Here is a 27,195-nt window from a genome sequence, read left to right as displayed (position 1 = left end):
CTAATTAGGCTTCGTGCTGTCAGTGTAGAGCCCTGTGACTCATGAACCATGGATCATGACCCAAGCTGAAATCAAGAGTTGGACGCTTAACCAACTGAATCATCCAGATACCCCTACAGAATTTTAAAACTAAGAGATTTTAAAATTCATTCAGTCTTAACACTTTCATTTTCAAAATGAAGAAACTGAATCCTAATGGCCTAATGTCTTACCCAGGGCCACACAGATAAAGAGAATAATTGGGAATAAAACATAGCTTTTCTACATCCAAATCTATTGCTCTTTGCACTATAAACCATGCTGCCTCTTCTAAGTTCTTAATATCAGTATTAAACTAAATACAGAACACCAAAAACAATAGACATATTTACCAGGAGATGAGAAAGGAGAGCTAGTCCTGACATAAGACACTGAGGTATTCTGGTCATTTTTAGGCTGCAACTTCATTTGTTTCTGTTTTCCTTTTGGACTACAATTAAAAATATAGAACAATGAACACTTTTTTTTTTCTATTAGCAATAAAGATAGTATGATACAAAATGCTTAAGCTGACCAAAGAAATGCCTATATTTAAAGTGAAATGCTTCAAATTAATAATATGACAAAGTTAAATTTCAATCATTAAAATAAAAAAATCAGTTTTTGGCATAATAAAACCAACTCCAACTTTACACACGTGAAAGAGTTTGTAAAAAAATTGTTTGGGTCTTTGGATCTTCTCAACCTATTCGATAAACTTTAAGAGATGAGGTAATACATACAAATGCCTTGAAAACATAAAATGCTACAATAGTGTAATATACCTAGGAGCTCTGCTACTAGACAACGAACTGCTGCTGCTTCTTGGACGTTTTCTGTACCGTGGCCTCCTCCTCTTCTGACTCTGGATTCCTGACTTATATTCAGAGATGATATTTTTAATATGACTTTCAAATAAGGCAGATAATCGCAGTGTCATGCTATAGATCTGAAAGGTAGAAACCAACTACTTTAATGATAAAATTTAAAAGTATAAACATGCCTGGGCCAATATCAGCATTATCCTTTCAGACAAAATCTATGTGCTATTTCATATACTTGAAAAACTCTTCCTAAAGAATTAAAATACCATTTTCATCTAAAAATTAACAAGATTTTTAAAAGATCAATCCAATGTTAAGAGTAGAAAAAAGATTCTCATACACTGCCAGTGAGTATTTTAATTGGAACATTTTAAAACAGCAATTTGCATTATGTACTCAAAATCTTAAAAATATACCTATCCTTTCACTAATAATTTTGCTTCTGGGAATTTATCCTAAGTAAATACCAGTGAATGGCACACACAAAATAACTATGTTCAAGGATGTTAAAAATGAAAGCCACAGCATTATTCATATAAAGTTAAAAAGTAGAAACCACCTAAATCTCTAGCACCAGGACACTGGTTAAATAACATAAAACAACCATACAGTAGAAAAGTACAGGAGACATTAAAACTCCTGTTTTCAAAGAGTCATAATGACATGGGAAAATGTTCATAATACATAAGCTGAAAAAAGCCTTCAAAATATAAAACTTACAGTTTTAAAGAGTATACAAACATATGTAAGTATAAACAGTATATAAACATCTGTGAGTATATATGTAGGAAATAAACCAAATGTGAAAAAATTATGCCTACAGAAATTACTGAAAATTCATTTTATATGAGGTGAAAGTGGGTAAATATATATCTAGTGCAAAACTGATTTAAAAGTTAATCCGATCCCAGTGATTAAAAAAAAATTATTACTACTTTTTTGTTCTTAATATATTTAAGTTCTGACAAAACATAGGGAAGGTATTAAATGTGAGTATGAATAAACAGTTATCACTTCCCAACAAGGTTCATTATTTGTTATAATAAAGGAAACATAAGCACCCAGAGCTAATCCAAATATTTCATATAAATACTGTCAACCACTTTTATTTATAAAATTATTATTGGACATATTAAAGGGTACTTAAATTACTACCTCTCTTTTCTTTGACCTCTCTCTGAAAGACATAAGTATTACTAAAGAGTAATGAAGAGGCAGGTAGGAGAAAAGAAGTGCTTAATGTCAAAAGGACTATGCTAAGTGTATCTTTATTTAGCACACCTAATAAACTTGTTTCAGAGAAGATACAGAGAATCAAACTTCATTAACTATGTCAGAATTATAATATATACTTCTTCAGCAATTTTAAAACTAGTGAAAGAAAACTACCTGATACATATATAATTTAGTAAATGCTTAGATAATTAATCCACCTAATATTGTTTTTTCATACCCTTGACTTTTTATTAGAGGTATAAGCTTTGGAGTTGCTGAATATTTGGCGAACGTCCTTATAAAATTCCAGAGGACTACCATAATTTCCTGCTTCCAAAGTTTCTTTCACAGTGCTGAAGTCCATAGGAGTGTCTATAACATCTGAATTATCCTACAAAGAAGAATGTGTTATTAAATACACAGTATGGGTAACAATACTACATAATACAATGGTACTGAGATTTGCATCACCAATCAACCATGAAATAAACACACTACTTTTCAATCTGCCAACTATCTACCCCAACCAAAACCATTCATTTAAACAGTTTTTTTGATACGACCAAAACCATTCATTTACAGAGTTTTTTTGATAGCTCAGGAAAGCAGCAGGGGTGTTTGGGAGGGTCTCAGCCTTCACCCTTACACTGATAACCATATGATTCTCTCAAGAGACAGAAGAGAAAATGCACAGCCTCTGGCTTTACCCCTACGGAGTACATAATATGTAATTCCATTTCTTGCTTAAAGGTTGAAGCAATCTTCAATTCCCTGGCAAAGTGCTCAATGAAGGTAGAAGATGGGATTATTCACATATAATTAAATAGTTCCATGTCACAAATTAGCTACATATTTCCAAGATATTCCCAGCTATGAGGGCAATCTACCTAAAATGTCATTAGTTGAAGGTCAAAGTCAAACTGGCCATGTCTGTGCCTACCTCCTATCTTTCTGCTTTTTAATGAATGTGACACTTGTGCTTTATTGAAGGTCTGCAGTCTCATAAATTCAGAATTAGTTTGACTTTGAGTAGGGGAGAGAGAAGACTCTATTTTAACCTAAATCTGTCCAGCCTAGTTAAGATTCGCCTAGGGTTATCATATGGAATGACATCTAAAACTTATGTATAACACAACCATCAATAAAAAACATACTGGAATGAAAACCATAGTCAGTATTAGATCCCTTATCCTATTTAGAATTATTAAGTAAAACTACATTTCTTTCAAAGAAGAAGCCAAAGAATCAGAAGAATGGGCAGAGGAAAAGTATTATAAAAAAAGAGAAAATATTTTTCCAAGTGTAAGAAACCATGATTGCTCTTAATCTATCTTAATTTTTTTTTGCTTAAATTCTAACAACTAGAAGTATATTCCAACATAGTACAGCTTATGAAACAAATATCTTCATAGAGGAAAAATGTTAGAACTTGTTAATGTCACCAAAACTCAAAAGACTGAGTAAGTTTGATGAATGAAGTCCCAATGGGTACAATCAGCTGCAATACAGATATAATTATATTGTGTTAACTGATGTTTTCTACTCTGCTACAGTAACTCTAGATCTATAAAAACAAATAAACATGTATGCAGATGCCACAAAGAACACACCTAACAACACATGTTGATTTTAAAAACAAAATATAAACAACCAAAAAAAATCAAAGATAAAAAGACAGTAAGAAGAACTGGAAAACAGCTTTACACATTATAAAAGTTTCATTTACAGTATGGAAATTTTAAAAAGTAAAACAGTGCAGAAACAACTACTATATGTCTTTTGAGAGACAACTAGGTCTACCTCAGAAAGAGATGGCTCTTGTTGTCTTTCTGGAACAACTGATTCTGAGGATTCTCCCTCTTGCTCCTGATGGCCCTATTAGGGTATAAAGAGGATATATTGTATTTCCAGACTAGATAACAAAATATCCATACTTGCAATGCAATTATGATTTAAATCTTAAAGATCCATAGGAATTCTGTTTTTCTTGACTGTACTTCAAGATGAAGGAATTCTACATTCATCCTTTCCTCTACTATGAGAAACACAAGATTAATTTATTCTACCCAAACAAAACAAGCTTTGTTGAATATAATTTTGTTTATTATTTGAATATTTTTCTCAACTAAAACATGTCTATGCAGAAAATATTTGTTTATTAACTTCAAATACCTTTTCTCTGAATACATTAAAATAGATTTCCTATCTATGGTAAAAGGTTATTCAAAACATAAACAGATATACTCCTTTAAAAAAAGGAATCCTATAATTTAAGTTATTATGTTTTTATCTTTGATGAAAAGTAACATGGTATATATTGCTTATTCTAAGTGATAATATCGGATAACACATTTGCTATAATTGAAACAGGGCTGATATATGTTGCCAAGGGTCTCCAATGAATAGAAATGTAGTAGAAGTTAGTGAAATTTATTAAACAAATATCCAAAATAAAAGAATCGCAAAGATATTTACATTCAAATTTGGTTTACACGAAATTTACACACAAAGTACATGACAGGAATTTTAAAGTCATGATTAATCCCACTACCCACTTTCACAATTTAAAGATATACAAAAAAGGAAGAAAGAGGAAGGGGAAAGGGGATGGAGGAAGGGAGGAAGAAGAGAAGAAAGAAAGGAAAAAAGGGAAAAAGTGACTTGTAACTAGATTTTAGCATGTATATTTATGGAAAATTACATATTGGCAATTATTTAAACAAGTGTATGTTTACTGGGTAAGAAAGATGATCAGCTGGCTGTCGAAATGGCTCTGAGTCTTCACGTTCATAAATGAGGCTCAACAGTTCTTTGCATTGTTTTCTCCAAGCATCAGGATTACACTTCAAAGACTGTCTTCTGCCTCGGCATTTGACCTGTAGATTTATATAGAATTATATCTAAAAGCTCTTTTCTTAATTCTTCATTGATTTTCTCCTGTCTTCCTAATGTTAATACATCTATATAACATAGAGCAGCTGCTATTTAAGTTTCTTAGTTTAGATTAGACATCATTCTCCCTGACAAAAATATAAACAATAAAAACTAGACAGTATATTCACAGAATGGCAAGAATTCTAGTATTCTGAATTTTCATGTTAAGAAAATTTGAACTACAAATAAAACCAAGTGGAACATTTTTTTCCTTTACAAGGTTAATAATCTTAATGCCTTAATATTTGTTGGTAATTAAGTATACCTGACAATGGCATCATAATTTTCTTAAAATTGAAACATATATATAATACATTTTATGTATATATTTATATATTAGGTATTTATTAGTTATATGTATTTATAGCTATTTATCTAATATCTATCTATCTATCCATCTATCATCTATCTATCTATATCCTTTGTTGTCATGATACATTCTAGCCCTTACTATTTGATGCTTTTCATATGATTTCCTTCAGTATCTCAAAGTAAATTTTCCTTACATCAAAGAAGTATTTGTCTAACTGCCATGGAGGGGAAGTGTACAGAACAGAGTTAACAGATATGAAGCTGCTATCTTTACCAGGGCTTGCTTATAAGGTTGAACTTCTGTTGGCATTCTGGGTACTTGGTACTTGAACCATTTCCTGTTTGTACAAACATTGTGATTTGTAATGAACACCTGCTTTCCTGTACTTTTCCTGTGTTTTCCTGCTTTCTGGGAGTCTGGAATCTTGGCATGTGCTAGTCAGTCTCTACATAACAAGTTCCCAATAAATTCCTTGGAGTCTGAGTCTCTAATCACATATATTTTGCTACATTTTCACTGCAGGGGGGAAGAGTGTGTTCTGTATGGCTCCTCAAAGAAGGGAGAGAGCATTAAAAAACCCTGCACACGGATTCCTCCAGACCCTGCCTATGTATATTTCACTGTGATCCAGCTGCATATCCTTATTGTGCCACTGCAATTAGCAATGAATCACAAGTATATATACTGAGTTTTGTGAGTCTTTATAGCAATTCTCCAAATAGGTGGAGTTGGTCTTAGGGATCCCTGACACAGGAAGCCTGAAAATTTTTCTTCTCAGCAGTTTACTTATTCACTCACCATTCTTCCAGATGAAGTACCAGGACCATCTGAATCTAAATCAACCATTTCTGTATCCTAAAATTAAAAGGAAAGAGTGGGAAAAGATATTAAGTTATATTCAAGGTCTTACAAATTTGATAAAAATTTACAAATAAATGGCAAATACAATCACAATTAACGTCCTCATTAGAGCAGGCAACAAGCAGAACAAAGTTTGAAGTGACAATTACTCCAAACTTTGCCTATATGCTAGATACAAGCTGGAAAATATACTCAGAGAGTAAATAAGGTTTCTCTTTAAATCAGAATAGGAAATGAAAAAAAAGTACAATGACTGGTATCTAAAGCTGTACTTAATGTTAGTACTAAAAAAAAGTTATTCTATATGACATGCTATTTAATACATTATAATCATGAGTTACTCATGATTAATCTAATACTATTTCAAAAAATACATCTATTTTCTATAGCAAAAATATGAATGTGTAGTAAAACCTAAAGATTCAGTCAAGTATCCCTCTGAGGGACAGTTATTTAATACAAGGAGGTAAGGTCCACACACCATTATTCACCTGGTGGTGGTGAAGCACATAGGTAATGCCTAGGAGAAAATAAAAGCAGCTCATGAGCTATTGGAACTCCTTTCCAATAAAATAAAGTTGCATTGCATTTTACCGTAATTTTCTATTTTAACCCAAGGAATGCTACATTGAGCAGGACACCACCAATTCATAATAAAAAACTCTCAAGGAAATAGGTGTAGAGGGAACATACCTCAACATAATAACTCCCACAACTAACATCATGATCAATAGTGAAAAACTAAAAGCTTTTTTTCTCAGATCAGGAACAAGATAAGAACACCCACTCTAGCCACTTCTATTTGACATAGTATTAGAAGTCCTTGCCACAGCGATTAGGTAAGAAAAACAAAATACATCCAAATCATAAAAAGAAGTAAAACTGTGTCTATTAGCAGATGATATATTACATACATAAAACCTTAAAGAGTCCACTGAAAAACTGTTAGAACTAATAAATGAATTCAGTATAGTTGCAGGATACTAAATCAATATACAAATATAAGTTGCATTTCTATAAACAAAGGACTATCAGAAAGCCAAATTAAGAAAACAATCTCATTTATAATTGCATCAAAAGGAATAAAATACCAAGGTATAAATTTAACCAAGGAGATAAATGATCTGTACACTAAAACAATAAGACATAGGTGAAAGAAACTGAAGACACAAATAAATACAGATACTCTGTGGTAATGAATTGGAAGAATGAATATTAAAATGTCCATAAGACTCAAAGCAATGTACAGATTACATACAATCCCTATCAAAATTCCAACAGCATTTTTCACAGAAATAGGAAAAACAACCCTAAAATTTGTATGAAACCACAAAAAAGGCTAATAGACCAACACAATCTTGAGAAAGAAAGACAAAGCTGGAGGCCTCAAACTTTTGGATTTCAAGATATATTACAAAGCTATGGAAACACAAACAGTATAGTATTGGTATAAAAAATATATGTATAAGAGAGCAGATAAAACAGAATAGAGAGCCTAGAAATAAACCGCTATGTATGGTCAATTAATTTTAAAAAAAGGAGCCAAGAATATACAATTCGGAAAGGACAGTCTTTTCAATAAATGGTGCTGGGAAAACTGGATATTCACATGCAAAATAATGAAACTTGATCCATATCTTATATCATATATAAAATTCAACTCAAGATCAGGAATTAAGATGGTGGAGTAGTAGTGGGACGCTATGTTTGCCTTGTCTTTTGAACACAACTAGATAAACATCAAATTATTCTGAACAACCAAGAAATCAAAGTGAGGACTGAGAGAACAAACTGCACATCTAGAGGGGGGAAAAAATGGCCACACTGTGGAAGGTAGGAGCTGCAGAGAGTTGATTTGGGGAGAAAAGGATTGCAGGTGCTGTGGAAGGAAGGGAGCCCTGATCATAGAAAGAAGAGAGAGAGAGAGAGAGAGAGAGAGAGAGAGAGAGAGAGAGAGAGAATGAGAGGGAGGGAGAGAGAAAGCAACATGCAGGGGATTGTACAAGAAAAACTCTTCACCAAAATCACTGACTGGGAAAAGGGGAGGGGCTGATTATCACAAGTATTTATAAGCAGCAGGGTTCAACGTCTGAAGTTTAAGAAGTTGAAACCATCACTGGGGTCATGCCTGGGGGGCTTAGTGGTGTCCTATGATGAAGGAGGCTAGAGGCAGAAGGGCGGACAGTGTGACCTGAAGATATACTGGGTTGCACCAGGAGAAACCGCTCCCCTTCTTGGAGGTGGCACTGACTCTCTGGACAAGAGACAGCAGAATGCATTGAGCAACCCTGTTAATTAACATAGCAGCAGAGGCACCTGCTAAAGCTGCTAACCTATCAGCTGCACTTCACCTTAAATTCAGAGCCCTTGCACGGTCATGCAACTGCTTTTCTGGGATAAACTGGCACCAGACACAATATGGCAAGATCCTCACCCAGTGGATCAGTGCAGGTCCATGCTGTGCTGGGTCCCTAAAATTTGTGGAGTTTTGAAACACAGTGTGCCTGAGATAAAAACTGCCGCTGGGTGGGCAGATGGCTCGGACACAGACAGGGTGAAGGCAGGATTCTGATGGCAGCCTGGGACACAAGAGGGATTGTATGCTCTTCTGTGAAGGCTTCCTGAACAGCAGTGGGCATGAACTCCCCTCTCTGGGGAGTACTGAGCTGGCTGATGCCAATTTCCCCCTGTTCATCAGCATGGACAGACTTCAGTGAGCATCACAGCACTCCTCAGGGGCGGATGGAGCTGCTTACACCAAGCTCTGCCCCACTGTGCCCTGCAGGTGCATCATTACCAGAGCAAGGTGGCCTGAGAACCAGTGCCACTAGGCCCCTCTCCCAGAAGATGAGCACAAACTCACTGCATTTACAAAGTCTACTGATCAGAGAGTGCTTCAAACCTTCAGCTTTAGTGGAAATAGGATCAGGCTTATTTAAACAAGACCAAGGCACACCTAGTTAAAAATGCTACATAGTTGACAAGGTCCAAACACTCCATACTGCAGGAAAGGAGAAACTCTGCAGAGAACTGACCTGAAGGAAAGAGCAGCCAAAGCACAACAGCAGAGTGCACACTCTGAAAAACTTCCTGAAGCACCAGGCCCTGGAGAGTATATGTACTCTTCTTAATAAAGCCATTACTCTCAGGATCAGGAAATATAACAGGCTTTCCTAACACACATAAAAAAACAGTGACCCACAAAATAACAAGACAGAGGAATTCACACCAAAAGAAAGAACAAGAAGAGGTCATGGCCAGGGATTTAGTCAAAACAGATAAAAGTTAATATGCCTGAACAAGAATTTAAAATAATAACCATAAAGATACTAGCTGAACTTAACGGAAGCATAGAATACAGCAGATAATCCATTACTGCAGAAATAAGAGAACTAAAAGCTAGTCACGCTGAAATAAAAAATGGTATAACTGACTATAGATGCAAAATCAACGAATGTAATGACAATGAGGATGGACAAAACAGAGGAACAAATCAGTGATATAGAAGATAAAATTATGGAAAATAATGAAGCTGTAAAGAAGAGAGAAAGAAAAGTATGAGATCATCTATGTAGACTTAGGGAATTTAGTGATTCCATAAAGCATGATAACATTTGTATCATAGGAGTCCCAGAAGAAGAGAGGGGAAAGGGGGCAGAAGGTTTATCTGAGAAATTATATCTGAAAACCTTCATAATCTGGGGAAGGAAATAGACATCCAAATCCAGGAGGCACAGAGAAATCCCATCAAACTCAACAAAAGCCAACCAACACCAAGATGTATCAGAGTAAAATATTTAAAATATAGAGATGAGATAAGGAGAGGTGTCTGGGTGGCTCAGTTGATTAAGCCTCCAACTACTGATTTCAGGCTCAGAGCACAATCTCATCGTTCATGGGATCAAGCCCTCTGTGCTGAAAGCACAGAGCCTGCTTGGGATTCTCTCTCTCTCTCTCTCTCTCTCTCTCTCTCTCTCTCTCTCTCTCTTTCTCTCTCTGCCCTTCCCCTGCTCACACACACACACTCTCTTTCTCTCAAAATAAGTAAATAAGACATTAAAAAATAGAGATAAGGAAAAAAATCCTGAAAGCAAGGGAAAAGAAAACCCTAATCTATAAGTGAAGACAAATCAGGTTCACAGCAAATCTTTCCAGAGAAACTTGGCAGGCCAGAGGGGAGTGGCATGGTATATTCAACATATTGAAAGGGAAAACATGAAGCCAAGAATACTTTATCCAGTAAGGCTGTCATTCGGAATAGATGGAGAGTTAAAGTGTTTCCCCAAACAAAAACTAAAGAAGTCTGTGACCACTAAGCCAGGCCTGCAAGAAATATTAAAGGGGACACTTTGAGTGGGAAAGAAAGAACCAAAGCGACAAAGACTAGAAAGGAACAGAAAAAAATCTCCAGAATCAGTGAGTTTACAGGTAATACATTGGCACTAAATTCTTATCTACCAATAATTACTCTGAATGTAAATGGACTAAATGTTTCAATCAAAAGATGTAGGGCACCAGAATGGATAAAAAAATTAGACCCATCAATATACTGCTTACAAGAGACTCGTTTTAGATGTAAAGACATCCCCAGATTGAAAGTGAGGGGATGAAGAACCATCTACCACACTAATGGACATAAAAAGAAAGCCAGATACCCACACTTACATCATACAAACTAGATTTTAAACCAAAGACAAAAGATAAAGAAGGGCACTATATTATAATACAGGGGTCTATCCAACAAGAAGAACTGACAATTATAAATATTTATGCCCCCAACTTGGATGACTCAAATATATGAACTGATTAATAACAAACACAAAGAAACTCACTTATAATAACATGATAATAGTAAGGGGCTATAACACGCTATTCACAGCAGTGGACAGATCATCTAAGTAGAAAATCAACAAGGAAACAATGGCTTTGAAAAATACACTGGACCAGATGGACTTAACAGATATATTCAGAACATTTTATCCTAAAGCAGCAGAATACACATTCTTTTTGTTTTCAATTTTTTTAATGTTTATATTTTTGAGAGAGAGACAGAGTGCAAATGGGGGAGTGGCAAAGACAGTGGGGGAGACACAGAATCCAAAGCAGGCTCCAGGCTCTGAGCTGTCAGCACAGAGCCTAATGTAGGGCTCGAACTAATGAACTACCAGATCATGACCTAAGCTGAAGTCGGATGCTTAACTGACTGAGGCACCCAGGCACCCTGAATACACATTCTGTGCAAATGCACATGGAACATTCTCCAGAATAGATCACACACTGGGTCACAAATGAGGCCTCAATAAGTACAAGTACAAAAAGATTGAGATCATACTATGCATATTTTCAGACCACAAGCTATGAAACTTTAAGTCAACTAAAAGAAAAAAATTTGGAAATACCAAACCCACAATACATGAAGGTTAAACAACATCCTACTAAAGAATGAATGTATAACAAGGAAATTAAAGGAAAATTTAAAAAATACATGGAAGCAACAGAAAATGAGAATATGACAGTCCAAAACCTTTGTGATGTAGTAAAGCTGGTCTTAAGAGGGAGTATAGAGCAATATATTCTTACCTCAAGAAGCAGGAAAAGTCTCAAATATACAATCTGACCTTACACCTAAAGGAGCTAGAAAAGGAAAAGCAAAGGAGCACCTGGGTGGCTCAGTTGGTTGAGCATCCAACATTGGATCAGGTCATGACCTTGCAGTTTGTGAGTTGGAGCCCCACGTCAGGCTCACTGCAGTCAGTGCAGAGCTTGCTTCAGATCCTCTGTATCCTTCTCCCTCTGCCCCTCTCCCACTTGCACTCTCTCAAAAATAAACATTAAAAAAAAAGAACAGCAAATAAAGCCAAAAACAAGCAGAAGGGAAATAAATTACATGGAAACAAACAAAAAAACAGAACAGATCAATGGAACTAAGATCTATTTCTTTGAAAGAATAAAATTGATGAACTCCTAGCCAGATGTATCAAAAAGAAAAGGGAATGGACGCAAGGAAATAAAATCACAAATGAAAGAGGAGAGGTCACAACCAAAACCACATAAATACAATTATAAGAGAATACTATGAAAACTTATATGCCAACAAACTGGGAAATGTGGAAGAAATGGATAAATTCTTAGCATCATACAAACTACCTATAACTGAAACAGAAAGAAATAGAAAATTTGAACAGACCCATAACCATCACAGAAATTGAATCAGTAATCAAAAACCTCCCAACAACTAAAGTCCAGGGCCAGATGGCTTGCCAGGGGAATTCAACCATACATTTAAAGAAGAGTTAATACCTATTTTTCACAAAATGTTCCAAAAAATAGAAATGAAGGAAAGCTTCCAAACTCCTTCTACAAGGCTAGCATTACCTTGATTCCAAAAAGCCAACAAAGGCCCTACTAAAAAGGAGAATTACAGGCCAATATCTCTGATGAACATGGATGCAATAATTCTCAATAAGATATTAGCAAATAAAATCCAAGAGTACATTGAAAAATTATTCACCATGATCAAGTGGGATTTATTCCTGGGTTATGGCATGGTTCAATATTTGCAAATCAATCAACGTGACACACCACATTAATAAAAGAAATAAGAACCATATGATCCTGTCAATAGATACAGAAAGAGCATTAAAAAAAAATACAGTATCCATTCTTGATTAAAACCATCAACAAAGTAGGGACAGAGGGAACACAACTCAGCATCATAAAGGCCATATTCAAAAGACCCATGACTAGTACCATCCTCAATGAGATTTCCCCCTAAGGTCAGGAACACAACAGGGATGTCCACTGTCACCGTTGTTATTTAACATAGTACTAAATTTACTAACCTCAGGAATCAGACAAATCAGACAAATAAAAGGCATCCAAATTGAAAAGCTTTCACTATTTGCAATGACATGATACTCTGTGTAGAAAACCTAAAAGACTCCACCAAAAAATTACTGGAACTAATACACAAATTCAGTAAAGTCACAGGGTATAAAATTAACATACAGAGATCTGTTGCACTCAGATACACCAATAATGAACCAGCACAAAGAGAAGTCAAGGAATTGATCCCACTTACAATTGTACCAAAACCCATAAGATACCTAAGAATAAACATAACCAAAGAGGCAAAAAGAAATATACCCTGAAAACTATAAAACAGTTATGAAAGTAATTGAGGAGGACACCAAAAATGTAAAAACATTCCATTCTCTTGAATTGAAAGAAAAAATATTGTTAAAATGTCCATACTACCCAAAGCAATCTATACATTTAATTCAATCCCTATAAAAATACCACCAGCATTTTTCACAAAACCTGAACAATCCTAAAATTTGCATGGAGCCACAAAGACCCCAAAGTAGCCAAAGCAATCCTAAAAAAGGAAAGCAAAGCTGGAGGCATCACGACTCTGGACTTTAAGCTATATTACAAAGCTATATATATAGTCCTCCAGACAGTATGATACTGGCACAAAAACAGATTAATAGAACAGAATAGATTAATGGAACAGAATATAAAACCCAGAAATGGACCTACAAGTCTATGGTCAACTAATCTCTAACAAAACAGGAAAGAATATTCAGCGGAAAATAGTATCTTCAACAAATGGTGTTAGGAACACTGGACAGCAACATACAGAAAAATGAAACCACTTTCTTATACCACACACAAAAATAAATTCAAAATGGATGAAAGACCTAAATGTGAGACAGGAAATCATCAAAATTCTAGAGGAGAACACAGGCAGCAACCTCTTTGACCTTGGCCAGAATAACTGCTTACTAGACACATCTCCAAAGGCAAGGGAAACAAAAGCAAAAATGAACTATTGGGACTTAATCAAGATAAAAAAGCTTATGTACAGTGAAGAAGACACTAACAAAACTAAAAGACAACCTATGGAATGGGAGAAGAGATTTACAAATAACATACTAGTAAAGGGTTAGTATCCAAAATCTATAAAGAACTTATCTAACTCAACACACAAAAAATAAATAATCCAGTTAAGAAATGGGCAGAAGACATGAACAGACATTTTACCAAAGAAGACATACAAATGGTTAGCAGACACACGAAAACATGCTCCATGTCACTCATCATCAGGGAAATACACATTGAAACCACGTTGAGATACTAGCTCACAATTGTCAGAATGGCCTAAATTAATAATAGAGGGAACAAAGGATGTTGGTGAGGATGCAGAGATAGGGGAACCCTCTTACACTGTTGGTGGGAATTCCAGGTGGTGAAGTCACTCCAGAAAAAGTTAAAAATAGAACTACCCTATGATCCAGGAATTGCATTACTAGGTACTTACCCAAAGGATACAAAAAAAAAAAAAACAACCCAAAAAACAAAAAAGCAAAAACAGATTCAAAGCGGCACATGCACCCCCATGTTTATAGCAGCATTGTCAACAATAGTCAGATTATGGAAAGAGCCCAAATGTCCATCAACTGATGAATGGATAAAGAAGATGTGGAATACATATACACAATGGAATATTACTCAGCTATCAAAAAGAATGAAATTTTACGATTTGCAACAATATGGATGGAACTAGAGTATATTATGCTAAGTGAAAAAGACAGAGAAAGACAAATACTGTATTATTTCACTCATATTTGGAATATAAGAAAGAAAACAGATGAACACAGGGGAAGGGAAAAGAGAGAGAAAGAGAGAAGCTAGAGAACAAACTGAGGGCTAATGGAGGGAGGTGGGCAGGGGATGGCTATTTGGTGAGGGGTGTCAAGGAGGGCACTTGTGATGAGCACTGGGTATTATATGTAAGAGAAGAATCACTAAATTCTACACCTGAAACCAATTTTACCATGTATGTTAACTAACTAGAATTTAAGTACAAAAATTGAAATAAAAAATAATAAATTCTATTATCTAAAACTAAAATAAATACATATATGCATAAATGAATAAAACTAAAAATGGATTAAAGACTTGTAATAAGACATGAAATCATAAAACTCCTAGAAAAAAAACACAAGGGGTAAGCTCATTGACATTGGTTTTGGCAATGAATTTCTTTTGGATTTGATAAAACCCAAAGGCAACAAAAAATAGCAAAAGAAAAGGAAACGACTGGGACTGTATCAAACTAAAAAGCTTCTGCATATCAAAGAAAACCATCAGCAAAATGAAAAGGCAACCTACTGAGTGGGAGAAAGTATTTGCAAATCTTATATCCAATAAGGGTCAATATCCAAAATATCCAAAAATCCCATACAACTACATAATAAAATGAAAATCCCATTAAAAAATGGGCATTGGAAGTGAATAGACATTTTTATAAAGAAGAAATCCAAATGACCAACACATAGTGAAAAGTGCTCAATATCACTAATCATAAAGGAAATGCACACCAAAACCACAATGAGACATCACCTCTCAGGTATCAGAATGACTCTCATCAAGAAGACAAGAGATAACAAGTGTTGGTAAAGATATGGAGAAAAATAAACCCTTGAGCACTATTGGTGGGAATGTAAACTGCTATAGCCACTGTGGAAAACAGTATGGAAGTTCCTCAAAAAGGTAAAGATAGATCTATCATATGATCCAGCAATTCCACTTCTGGATAAATATCCAAAGGAAATGAAAACAGGATTATCAAAGAGATAAAGTTGCATCACATGTTCACTGCGGCATTATTCACAACAGCCAAGATAGGGAAACAACATAAGTGTTGTCAACAGATGGATGAATAAAGAAGATGTGATATATACAAACAATGGTATATTATTGAGTCTTGAGAAAAAGGTAAACCTGCCATTTGTGACAATATGGGTGGACATTGAGGGCATTATGCTAAGTGAAATGAACCAGAGAAAAACAAATACTGGATGGTATCAGTTATACATGGAACGTTTAAAAACAGTGAAACTCACAGAAACAGAGAATAGGAAAGTGGTTGCCAGGGTCTGGGTGGTAAGAGAAATGAGGAGGGATTGGTAAAACTGTAAAGATTTTCAAGAATATGAATAAGGTCTGAGTATCTAAGGATCTAATGTAAAACATGGTAACCATAACTGACAAAACCATATTGTATAATTGAAATTTGATAAGAGAGTAGAACTTAAATGTTTTCACCAAAAGAAAAAGACAAAGTTGTTCACTTAAATTTTACTTTAATTTTCTATTCTAAAACAAATATGTCACTCTGAGGAGTAATTCATGCTACATCAGATCCTGAGTCAAAATACATTTTTGTGAAATGTCAGATAAATTATCAGAAATAAAAATAATTTTTTCATTAGTTTCAGAAGAATATCTAACTGGCATATTTCCATTTTCCTTATTATGTGAATAATAACATTTAACACTGATAATACAATGTTCTATACCAATTACACTTTCATGAAAAAGTAAAAAAAAAAAAACAACACTGGAACAGAGAACAAACTGATGGTTGTCAGAGGGAAAAGGGATGAAGCTGATGAGCACAATGAGTGAAGGGGAATGGGAGATACAGGCTTCCAGTTATGGAATGAATAAGCCACATGAATAAAAGGCACAGCAGAGGAAATGAAGTCAGTGATATTGTAACAGTGTTGTATGGTTACACATGGTAGCTCCACTTGTGGTGAGCATAGCATAACATGTAGAGAAGTTGGTGTATACACTATGGTGTATGTCTGAAACTAATGTAACATTGTGTGTCAACTATACTCAAAAAAATTTAAAAAACAAATAAATAAAAACAAAATGGGCAGAGAATCTAAATAGACATTTATCCAAAGAAAATATAGATGACTGGTATGTGAAAAGTTGCTCAACATCAATAACCATCAGGGAAATGCAAATCAAAACCACAATATCATCAAACACTTGTTAGAATGGCTTTTATCAAAACAACACAAAACAAAACAAAAACAAAAACAAGAAATAACAAATGTTGGTTAGGATTTAGAGAAAAGGGAACACTTGTGCAGTGTTGGGGAAAATTGGTGCAACCTATGTAAAACACTATGGAGGTTCCTCAAAAAATTAAAAGAAAAGAGCTACATTATGATCTAGAAATTCCACTTCTGTTTTTATCCAAAGAAAATGAAAACATTAACTCTAAAAGATATACATATATTTATTGCAGGATTATTTACAACAGCCAACATATAGAAACAATGTTAAGTATCCATTAAGGGGTAAAATGATAAAGAAAAAAATGGTATATATACCTAATGGAATATTATTCAGCCATAAAAAGGAAACTTTCCATTTGGGACAAAAATAGATGGACCTTGAAGGCATTTTGCTAAGTGAACAGAAGTCAGAGAAAAGCATCTATAATCTCATATGTAGAATAAAAAAATCATTTATAGGAGGAGCCAAGATGGCGAAACAGCATGGAAGTTTGTGTGTCTTGCATCCATAAAATACAGCCAGACCAACACTAAACCATCCTACACACCTACCTAGAAAACTGATTGAAAGATTAACACAACAATCTGCAGAACCTGAACCACAGAATTCAGCAGGTATGTGGCAAAGAGAGGTGAACTTGGGGAGAGAGAAGCTGGTGGAGGGCAGGGAGCCGCCTTGGCAGGGGGAGAGAGGACGGAGGTTCAGGCGGGGGAGAATACAAGAAAAGAACTCCTCCCAAAAAGCAGCTGGAGAGAACGTGAAAACTTCGAAATAGCCACAGGGACTAAACTAAAAAGGGAGAAAAGAGAAAGGAGATGGTTTAAATTCCATTAAGACTGTAAACAACAGGAGTGCAAAGGCTGCAACTCTGCAGCTCGATATCTGGCACTGATCTGGTGGGAAGGGCAAATCCCCACAAGGGGAAAAGTGGTTCCACTGCTGGAAGGACATTTGGTAGAGACTGTTGAAGCCACCTGATCCCAGAAGACCCCAGAAAACAGCCACATTCGCTGGTGCTGGAACAAAGTCGTTAATTGTGAAGCCTGGTGCCAAATGTGTTGTGATTTTCCATAATCCCTGAAAAGATGCTACTACACTATCTCACAAACTATTTCTGGGGCAGGCTGGCAACTGGCCACAGTCTCAGGGCACTAGCAGCAGCAGGGTCCAGTAGGCATTCCTGGGTACAGCAGGCATACAGCCATTGCTCAGTGAGACCCTCCAGCAGAGGGACAAAATGAGTCACCCTGCAGTTCTTCAGAACTTAAGGGGCCAGGGAAAACAGCTGCAACTGAGAAAAAAACCTGGGAGAGAGGTATTGCCTGGGGCTTTGTCACAGACAATGAAGAAGCCAGGAGTGGACAAAAGCTGAAGACAGAGGACAGGTGTACAATTGCTGATCAGAGAGAACAGAGTTCCCATACTAGAGACTGGGTAAGCTGAGTGACACCATTTTCACCACTCCTGCACATGCACATACACACCAACCAGCACTGCAACAATCCACCCCAGTAGGCTAGCAGTGCCATCTAGTGGAGAACGGAGCCATTACTCTGAGCCCCACCCAACTGGGCTAACCTCGCTCTTCAAGAACACAAGTCTCACCGCCTACTTAGTTTATGGACTATAAAGTGCTACATAGTCTGACTTCTAGGGGAAAACGAAGTAATTTTAGTCCAATTTCAATCTGTTAGCAGACTCATCTATTCAATTTTTTTTCTTTATATTCTTTCTCTTTTACACTATTCTTTTTCTTGAATACAGAAAAAGAAAATATCATTTTTATTTTCAATTTTCATTAAGAATATTTTCCTTAGTTTTTTCTATATTTTTTACTTTTGTGTAAATTTTTTCATTCTATCTTACTTCCATCATTCTATTTTAGTCTACTGCAGTGTATTCACCTTTTCAAATTTTCAAAATATTTCCTTGTTTTCTTTTTTTCCCTTTTTCTCTTTATCGCCTCCTTTCTTTTTCTTGAATGCAGGAATTGAAAAACTTCATTTTCACTTTCAATGTCTATTAAAAACATTTTTATTTATTTTTTACAATGTTTTTTGCTTTTATGTAGTCTTTTTCAAATTCTATTTTACTTCCATCATTCTATTTTAGTCTACTACAGTGTATTAACTTTTTCAAATTTTCAAGAGTCCTTTTTTTTTCTTTTTATACTTTTTCATTGTTTTCTTCAATACAGAAAGAGAAAAATATTCATTTTTATTTTTAATTTTTATTAAAAGTATTGCTTTCCTACTATATTCTTTACTTTTGTGTAAATTTTTTCAAATTCTATTTTACTCCCATCATCTCATTGTAGTGTACTTCAGTGTATTCATTTCTCAAATTCTTAAACGATTTCCTTTTTTTTCCTTTTTTTTTTCTCTAATCTGTCAAACCACTTTCAATACACAGACCAAAACAGACCTAGGATATAGCATCATTTATCAGATATGCGTGTGTGTGTTCTAATTTTAATATTTATTTAATTTTAATTTTTTTAATTTTTTTTCTACCTCATTAATTCCTTTTCTCCCTTCAAAATGACAAAATGAAGGAATTCACCCCAAAAGAAAGAGCATGAAGAAACAACAGGCAGGTAATTTAACCAAAACAGATATAAGCAAGAGGTCTGAACCAGAATTTAGAATCGTGATAATAAGAATACTAGCCAGAGTCGAAAATAGATTAGAATCCCTTCTGTAGAGATAAAAGAAGTGAAACACAGAATGAAATTAAAAATGATATAACTGAGCTGCAAACACGGATGGATGCAGTGGCAGCAAGAATGGAACAGACAGAACAATTAGCAATATAGAGGACAATCTTATAGAGAATAATGTAGCAGAAAAAAAGAGTGACATAAGGCAAAAGAGCACGATTTAAGAATTACATAAATCAGTGACTCATTAAAAAGGAACAACATCAGAATCATAGGGGTCCCAGAAGAGGAAGACAGAGAAATAGGGGTAAAAGGGTTATGTGAGAAAATCATAGCAGAAAACGTTCCTAACCTGGGGAAAGACACAGACATCAATCCAGAAAGCACAGAGTACCCCCATTAGATTCAAGAATAACCAACCATCAACAAGGCATGTATCATAGTCAAATTCACAAAATGCTCAGGCAAGGAGAGAATCATGAAAGCAGCAAGGGAAAAAAAGTCCCTAACCCACAAGGGAAGACAGATTAGGTTTGCAGCAGACCTATCCACAGAAACATGGCAGGCCACAGAGGACTGAGAGGATATATTCAGTGTGCTGAGTCAGAAAAATATGCAGCCAATAATTCTTTATCCAGCAAGGCTGTCATTCAAAATAGAAGGAGAGATAAAAAGTCTCCCAGACAAACAAAGTAAAAGGACTTTGTGACTACTAAACCAACCTGGCAAAAAATTTTAAGGGGTATTCTCTGAGGGAAGAAAAGATGAAAAAAAATATATAAAAATAAATAAAGACCAAAAGCAACAAAGATTAGAAAGGACCAGAGAACACCACCAGAAACTCCAACTCTACAAGCATCATAATGGCAATAAATTCATATTTTTCAGGACTCACTCTAAACTTCAATGGACTCAATGATCCAATCAAAAGACATAGGGGTAACACAATGGATAAGAAAACAAGATCCATCTATTGACTGTTTACAAGAGACCCACTTTAGACCTAAAGACAACTTCAGATTGAAAGTAAGGGGATGGAGAACCATCTATCATGCTAATGGTCAACAAAAGAAAGTTTGAGTAGCCATACTTATATTGCACAATCTAGATTTTAAAATAAAGACTGTATCAAGAGATGCAGAAGGGCATTATATCATAATCAAGGGGTCTATCTACCAAGAAGACCTAACAATTGTAAACATTTATGTGCCAAATGTGGCAGCACCAAAATATACATCTCAATTAATCACAAACATAAACTCATTGAAAGTAATACCATAATAGTAGGAGACTTCCAACACCCCACTCACAGCAAAGGACATATCATCTAATCAAAAAGTCAACAAGGAAACAATGGCTTTGAATGACACATGGGACCAGATGGACTTAACAGATACATTGAGAACATTTCATCCTAAAGCAGCAGAATATACATTCTTCTCCAGTGCACATGGAAAATTCTACAGAATAGACCATATACTGGGACACAAATCAGCCCTAAGTAAGTACAAAAAGACAGAGATCATACTGTGCATATTTTCAGAGCATAATGCTATGAAACTCGAAAGCAACCACAAGAAAAAATTTGGAAAGGTAACAAATACTTGGAGACTGAAGAACATCGTACTAAAGAATGAATGGGCTAAACAAGATGTTAAAGAGGAAATTAAAAAGTATATGGAAGTCAATGAAAATGATAACACCACAACCCTAAACCTCTGGGCTGCAACAAAGGCTGTCATAAGAGGAAAGTATACAGCAATCCAGGCCTTCCTAAAGAAGGAAGAAAGATCTTAGATACATAACCTAACCTTATGCCTTAAGGAGCTAGAAAAAACAGCAAATAAAACCCAAAACCAGCAGAAGACAGGAAATAATAAAGATCAGAGCAGAAATTAATGCTATTGAAACAAAACAAAACAAAACAAAAAACCAGTAGAACACATCAATGAAACCAGAAGTGGGTTCTTTAAAAGAATTAACAAAATTGATAAACCACTAGCCAGTCTGATCAAAACAAAAAGGAAAGGACCCAAATAAATAAAATCAAGAATGAAAGAAGAGAGATCACAATCAACAGAGCAGAAATAAAAACAATAATATGAGAATATTGTGAGAAATTATATGCCAATGAAATGGGTAAAATGGAAGAAATGGGTAAATTCCTAGAAACATATACACTACCAAAACTGAAACAAGAAGAAATAGAAAATTTGAACAGACCCATAACCAGTAAGTATATCGAATTCGTAATCAAGAATCTGCCAAAAAACAAGAGTCCAGGGCCAGATGGCTTTCCAGGGGAATTCTACCAAACATTTAAGGAAGAGTTAACACCTATTCTCTTGAAACTGTTCCAAAAAATAGAAATGGAAGGAAAACTTCCAAACTCTATGAAGCCAGAATTACCTTGATTCCAAAACCAGACAGAGACCCCACTAAAAAGGAGAACTATAGACCAATTTCCCTGATGAACACGAATGCAAAAATCCTCAACAAGATATTAGCCAACTGGATCCAACAATACATTAAAAAAATTATTAACCATGACCAAGTGGGATTTCTGCCTGGGATGCAGGGCTGGTTCAATATCCACAAAACAATTAACATGATTCATCACATCAATCAAAGAAAGGACAAGAACCATATGATCCTTTCAATAGATGCAGAGAAAGCATTTGACAAAATACAGCATCCTGTCTTGATAAAAACCCCCAAGAAAATAGGGATAGAAAGATCATACCTCGAGATCATAAAAGCCATGTATGAACAACCCAATGCTAATATCATCCTCAATGGGGAAAACTGAGAGCTTTACCCCTAAGGTCAGGAACAAGACAGGGATGTCCACTCTTGCCACTCTTATTCAACACAGAATTGGAAGTCTTGGCCTCTGCAATCAGACAACACAAAGAAGTAAAAGGCATCCAAATTGGCCAGGAGGAGGTCAAACTTTCACTCTTTGCTGATGACATGATACTCTACAGGGAAAACCCAAAAGATTCCACCAAAAAACTGCTAGAACTGGTTCATGAATTTAGCAAAGTTTCAGGATATAAAATCAATGCACAGAAATCGGTTGCATTCCTATACACCAACAATGAAGCAACAGAAAGAGAACTCAAGGAATCGTTCCCATTTATAGTTGTACCAAAAACCATAAAATACCTAGGAATAAATCTAACCAAAGAGGTGAAAAATCTATACACTGAAACCTATAGAAAGCTTATGAAAGAAATTGAAGAAGACACACAAAGAAAGGAAAAAGATTCCATGCTCCTGGATAGGAAGAACAAATATTGTTAAAATGTTGAAACTACCCAAAGCAATCTACATATTCAATGCAATCCCTATCAAAGTAACACCAGCATTCTTCACAGAGCTAGAACAAATAATCCTAAAATCTGTATGGAACCAGAAAAACCCTGAATAGCCAAAGCAAACTTGATAAAGGAAACCAAAGCAGGAGGCATCACAATCCCAGACTTCAAGCTGTAATCATCAAGACAGCATGGTACTGGCACAAGAACAGATACTCAGATCAATGGAACAGAATAGAGAACCCACAAATGGACCCACAAAGTATGGCCAACTAATCTTTGACAAAGCAAGAAAGAATATCCAATGGAATCAAGACAGTCTCTTCAGCAAGTGGTGCTGGGAAAACTGGACAGCAACATGCAGAAGAATGAACCTGGACCACTTTCTTATACCATACACAAAAATAAACTGAAAATGGATGAAAGACCTCAATGTAAAACAGGAAGCCATCAAAATCCTCGAGGAGAAAGCAGGCAAAAACCTCTTTGATCTTGGCCGTAGCAACTTCTTACTCAACATGTATCCAGAGACAAGGGAAATAAAAGCAAAAAAGAACTCCTGGGACCTCATCAAAAGAAAAAGCTTCTGCACAGTGAAGGAAACAATCAGCAAAAGTAAAAGGCAATCGACAGAATGGGAGAAGATATTTGCAAATGACATACCAGATAAAGGGTTATTATCAAAAATCTATAAAGAACTTATCAAACTCAACACCCAAAAAACAATTAATCCAGTTAAGAAATGGGCAAAACACATGAATAGACACTTCTGCAAAGAAGACATCCAGATGGCCAACCAACACATGAAAAAATACTCAATATCACTCATCATCGGGGAACTACAAATCAAAACCACAATGAGATACCACCTCACACGTGTCAGAAAGGCTAACATTAACAACTCAGGTAACAACAGATGTTGGCGAGAATGCGGAGAAAGAGGATCTCTTTTGTATTGTTTTCGGAATGCAAGCTGCTGCAGCCACACTGGAAAACAGTATGGAGGTTCCTTAAAAAAACTAAAACTAGAACTACCCTTCGACCCAGCAATTGCACTACTAGGTATTTATCCAAGGGATACAGGTGTGCTGTTTTGAAGGAACACAAGAACCCCAATGTTTATAGCAGCACTATCAACAATGGCCCAAGTATGGAAAGAGCCCAAATGTCCATCGATGGATGAATGGGTAAAGAAGTGGTATATATATACAATGGAGTATTACTTGGCAATCAAAAAGAATGAAATCTTGCCACTTGCAACTACGTGGATGGAACCAGAGGATATTATGCTACGTGAAATCAGTCAGTCAGAGAAAGACAAAAATCATATGAAGTCACTCATAGGAGGACTTTAAGACACAAAACAGATGAACATAAGGGAATGGAAAGAAAAATAATAAAAAACAGGGTGACATAACAGAAGAGACTCATAAATATGGAGAACAAACTGATAGTTATGGGAGGGGTTGTGGAAGGGGGAATGGGCTAAATGGTAAGGGGCACTAAAGAATCTGCTCCTGATATCATTTTTGCACTATACGCTAATTTGGACATAAATTTTAAAAAATAAAAAAATAAAACTTAATAAAAAAACAAAAAAAATTAAAAAAATCATTTATAGATTCACAAAACAGATTGGTAGTTGCCAGAGATGGGCAGAGTGGAGTGGGGAGCCAAAATAGGTGTAGTGGGTCAAAACATACAAGCTTCAGTTACAAAATAAATGAGTCTTGGGGATATAATATAAAATTGTTAAGAAAATGAATTTTAAAAGTTATTATATGAGAAAGTTAAAACAATGTACAGGTGACTAGTCTTAATTTGGTGATTCTTTCACAATATATACACATTTAGAATCATTTGTACATCTGAAACTAACATAATGTTTTATGTCCATTATACCTCAATAAAAATTAAAAACAGAAAAAAAACATTGAAGATTTATTATTCTAGACATTAACAGTACAGATAATATAAATATGTAAAATATATCTATACAATGTCCATTTCAATAGTATCTTGCATGTTTGAATTACTCATCTTTGGGGCAAATTGTTTTCCACTAAACACTTTTGAAATATTACATTCCATTATTGATTTCAGCCTCTTCTTGGTTTTTGCTTCTTTTTATCACAGCTTGCAATAAAAAATGGCTTTATGTAGGGGCACCTGGGTGGTTGAGTCAGTTGAGTGTCTGCTCCGGCTCAGGTCATGATCTCATGGTCTGTGGCTTAGAGCCCTGCATCAGGCTCTGTGCTGACAGCTCAGAGCCTGGAGTTGCTTGGGATTCTTTGTCTCCCTCTCCCTCGGCCCCTCCCCACTCTTTCACTCTCTTTCTATCTCTCAAAAATAAAAATTAAAAAAAAATTAAAAATTGGCTTTATGTAAATTGGGAATACGGCTGGGTGGGGAAATTAGTTATATGAAGGTCTGGTGTTAATACTAATTTGACTTCATTAAGAAAAACTTGCTTATGTTTATAAATTTCCATAATGTATATCAAATAGAAATTCCATGAAACTATTAAAAATGTAGACTTTCATACCTGAGATTTAAAAATACTTTAATATTTTACATATATGGTGTAGAAAATGTAACCCTATTAAAATTTCCAAAAACTAACTGTTCTTTTAAAATATTTAGTGCCTTGACTTGTTTTCTTTCTTTTTAAGATGAAATTTATTGTCAAATAGGTTTCCATACAACACCCAATGTTCCTCCCAAAGGTGCCCTCCTCAATGCCCATCACCCACCCTCCCCTACCTCCCAATCCCCATCAACCCTCAGTTTATTATCAATTTTTAAATCTCTTCTGTGTTGGCTCTCTTCCTAATATTTTTTTCCTTCCCCTCCCCCATGATCTTCTGTTAAGGTTCTCAGGATCCACATAACAGTGAAAATATTTGCTATCTGTCTTTCTCTGTAAGACTTATTTCACTTAGCATAACACTCCAGTTCCATCCACATTGCTAAAAAAAGGCCCTATTTCATTCTTTCTCATTGCCATGTAGTATTCCATTGTGTATATAAACCACAGTCTCTTTATCCATTCATCAGTTGATGATTATTTAGGTTCTTTCCATAATTTGGCTATTGTTGAAAGTGCTGCTGTAAACATTGGGGTACAAGTGCCCCTATGCATCAGCACTCCTGTGAATTTACCCCTTGGGTAAATTCCTAGCAGTGCTACTGCTGGGTCATAGGGGTAGATCTATTTTTGATTTTTTGAGGAAACTCCACATTGTTTTCCAGAGCAGCTGCACCAGTTTGCGTTCCCACCAACAGTGCAAGAGGGTTCCCGTTTCTCCACATATCTCCAGCATCTACTCTCCTGATGTGTAAATTTTAGCCACTCTGACTGGCTTGAGGTGGCATCTCAGTGTGGTTTTGATTTGTATTTCCCTGAAGAGGAGTGACGTTGAGCATCTTTTCATGTATCTGTTGGCCATCTGGATGTCTTCTTTAGAGAAGTGGCTATTCATGTTTTCTGACCATTTCTTCACTGGATTATTTGTTTTTCAGGTGTGGAGTTTGGTGAGTTCTTTACAGATTTTGGATACTAGCCCTTTGTCTGATATGTCATTTGCAAATACATTTTCCCATTTCGTTGGTTGCACTTTAGTTTTGTTGATTGTTTCCTTTGCAGTGCATAAGCTTTTTCTCTTCATAAGGTCCCAATAGTTCATTTTTGCTTTTAATTCCCTTGCCTTTGGAGATGTGTCAAGTAAGGAATTGCTGCGGCTGAGGTCAAAGATTTTTCTTCCTGCTTTCTCCTCTAGGGTTTTGATGGTTTCCTATCTCACATTCAGGTCCTTTATCTGTTTTGAGTTTACTTTTGTTAATGGTGTAAGAAAGTGATTTAGTTTCATTCTTCTGCATATTGCTGTCCAGTTCTCCCAGCACCACTTGTTAAAGAGACTGTCTTTTTTCCATTGGATATTCTTTCCTGCTTTGTCAAAGCTTAGTTGGCCATACTTTTTGTGGGTCCAATTCTGGAGTTTCTATTCTATTCCAATGGTCTATGTGTCTGTTTTTGTGCCAATACCATGCTGTCTTGATGATTACAGCTTTGTAGTAGAGGCTAAAGTCTGGGATTGTGATGCCTCCTGCTTTGGTCTTCTTCTTCAATATTACCTTGGCTATTCAGGGTCTTTTGTGGTTCCATAC

General features: G+C 35.5%; 1 protein-coding gene across 6 annotated transcripts in view; it reads right to left on the bottom strand.

Moving 5' to 3' along the window:
- The window catches only part of BRWD3 (bromodomain and WD repeat domain containing 3), a 241,550-nt gene that overhangs the window by 48,502 nt on the left and 165,853 nt on the right, over positions 1–27,195 (bottom strand). For 5 of the 6 annotated variants that reach the window (XM_081793975.1, XM_081793970.1, XM_081793972.1 and 2 more), the window contains 6 exons: positions 6,103–6,159; positions 4,793–4,933; positions 3,858–3,932; positions 2,296–2,448; positions 804–967; positions 372–469 (listed from right to left, as the gene is read on the bottom strand). In XM_081793975.1, the coding sequence (XP_081650101.1) occupies positions 372–469; positions 804–967; positions 2,296–2,448; positions 3,858–3,932; positions 4,793–4,933; positions 6,103–6,159 (688 nt within the window). The remainder of the gene's footprint in view (positions 1–371; positions 470–803; positions 968–2,295; positions 2,449–3,857; positions 3,933–4,792; positions 4,934–6,102; positions 6,160–27,195) is intronic. The other variant, XM_081793971.1, reaches the window with a different exon arrangement.

This window comes from Panthera onca, chromosome X (genome assembly GCF_046562875.1).
Source record: "Panthera onca isolate mPanOnc1 chromosome X, mPanOnc1 haplotype 2, whole genome shotgun sequence".
In the NCBI taxonomy this organism is placed as follows: domain Eukaryota; kingdom Metazoa; phylum Chordata; class Mammalia; order Carnivora; family Felidae; genus Panthera; species Panthera onca.
The sequence above is the reverse complement of the archived record's forward strand: the minus strand, read 5'-3'. Positions and strand labels throughout refer to the sequence as shown.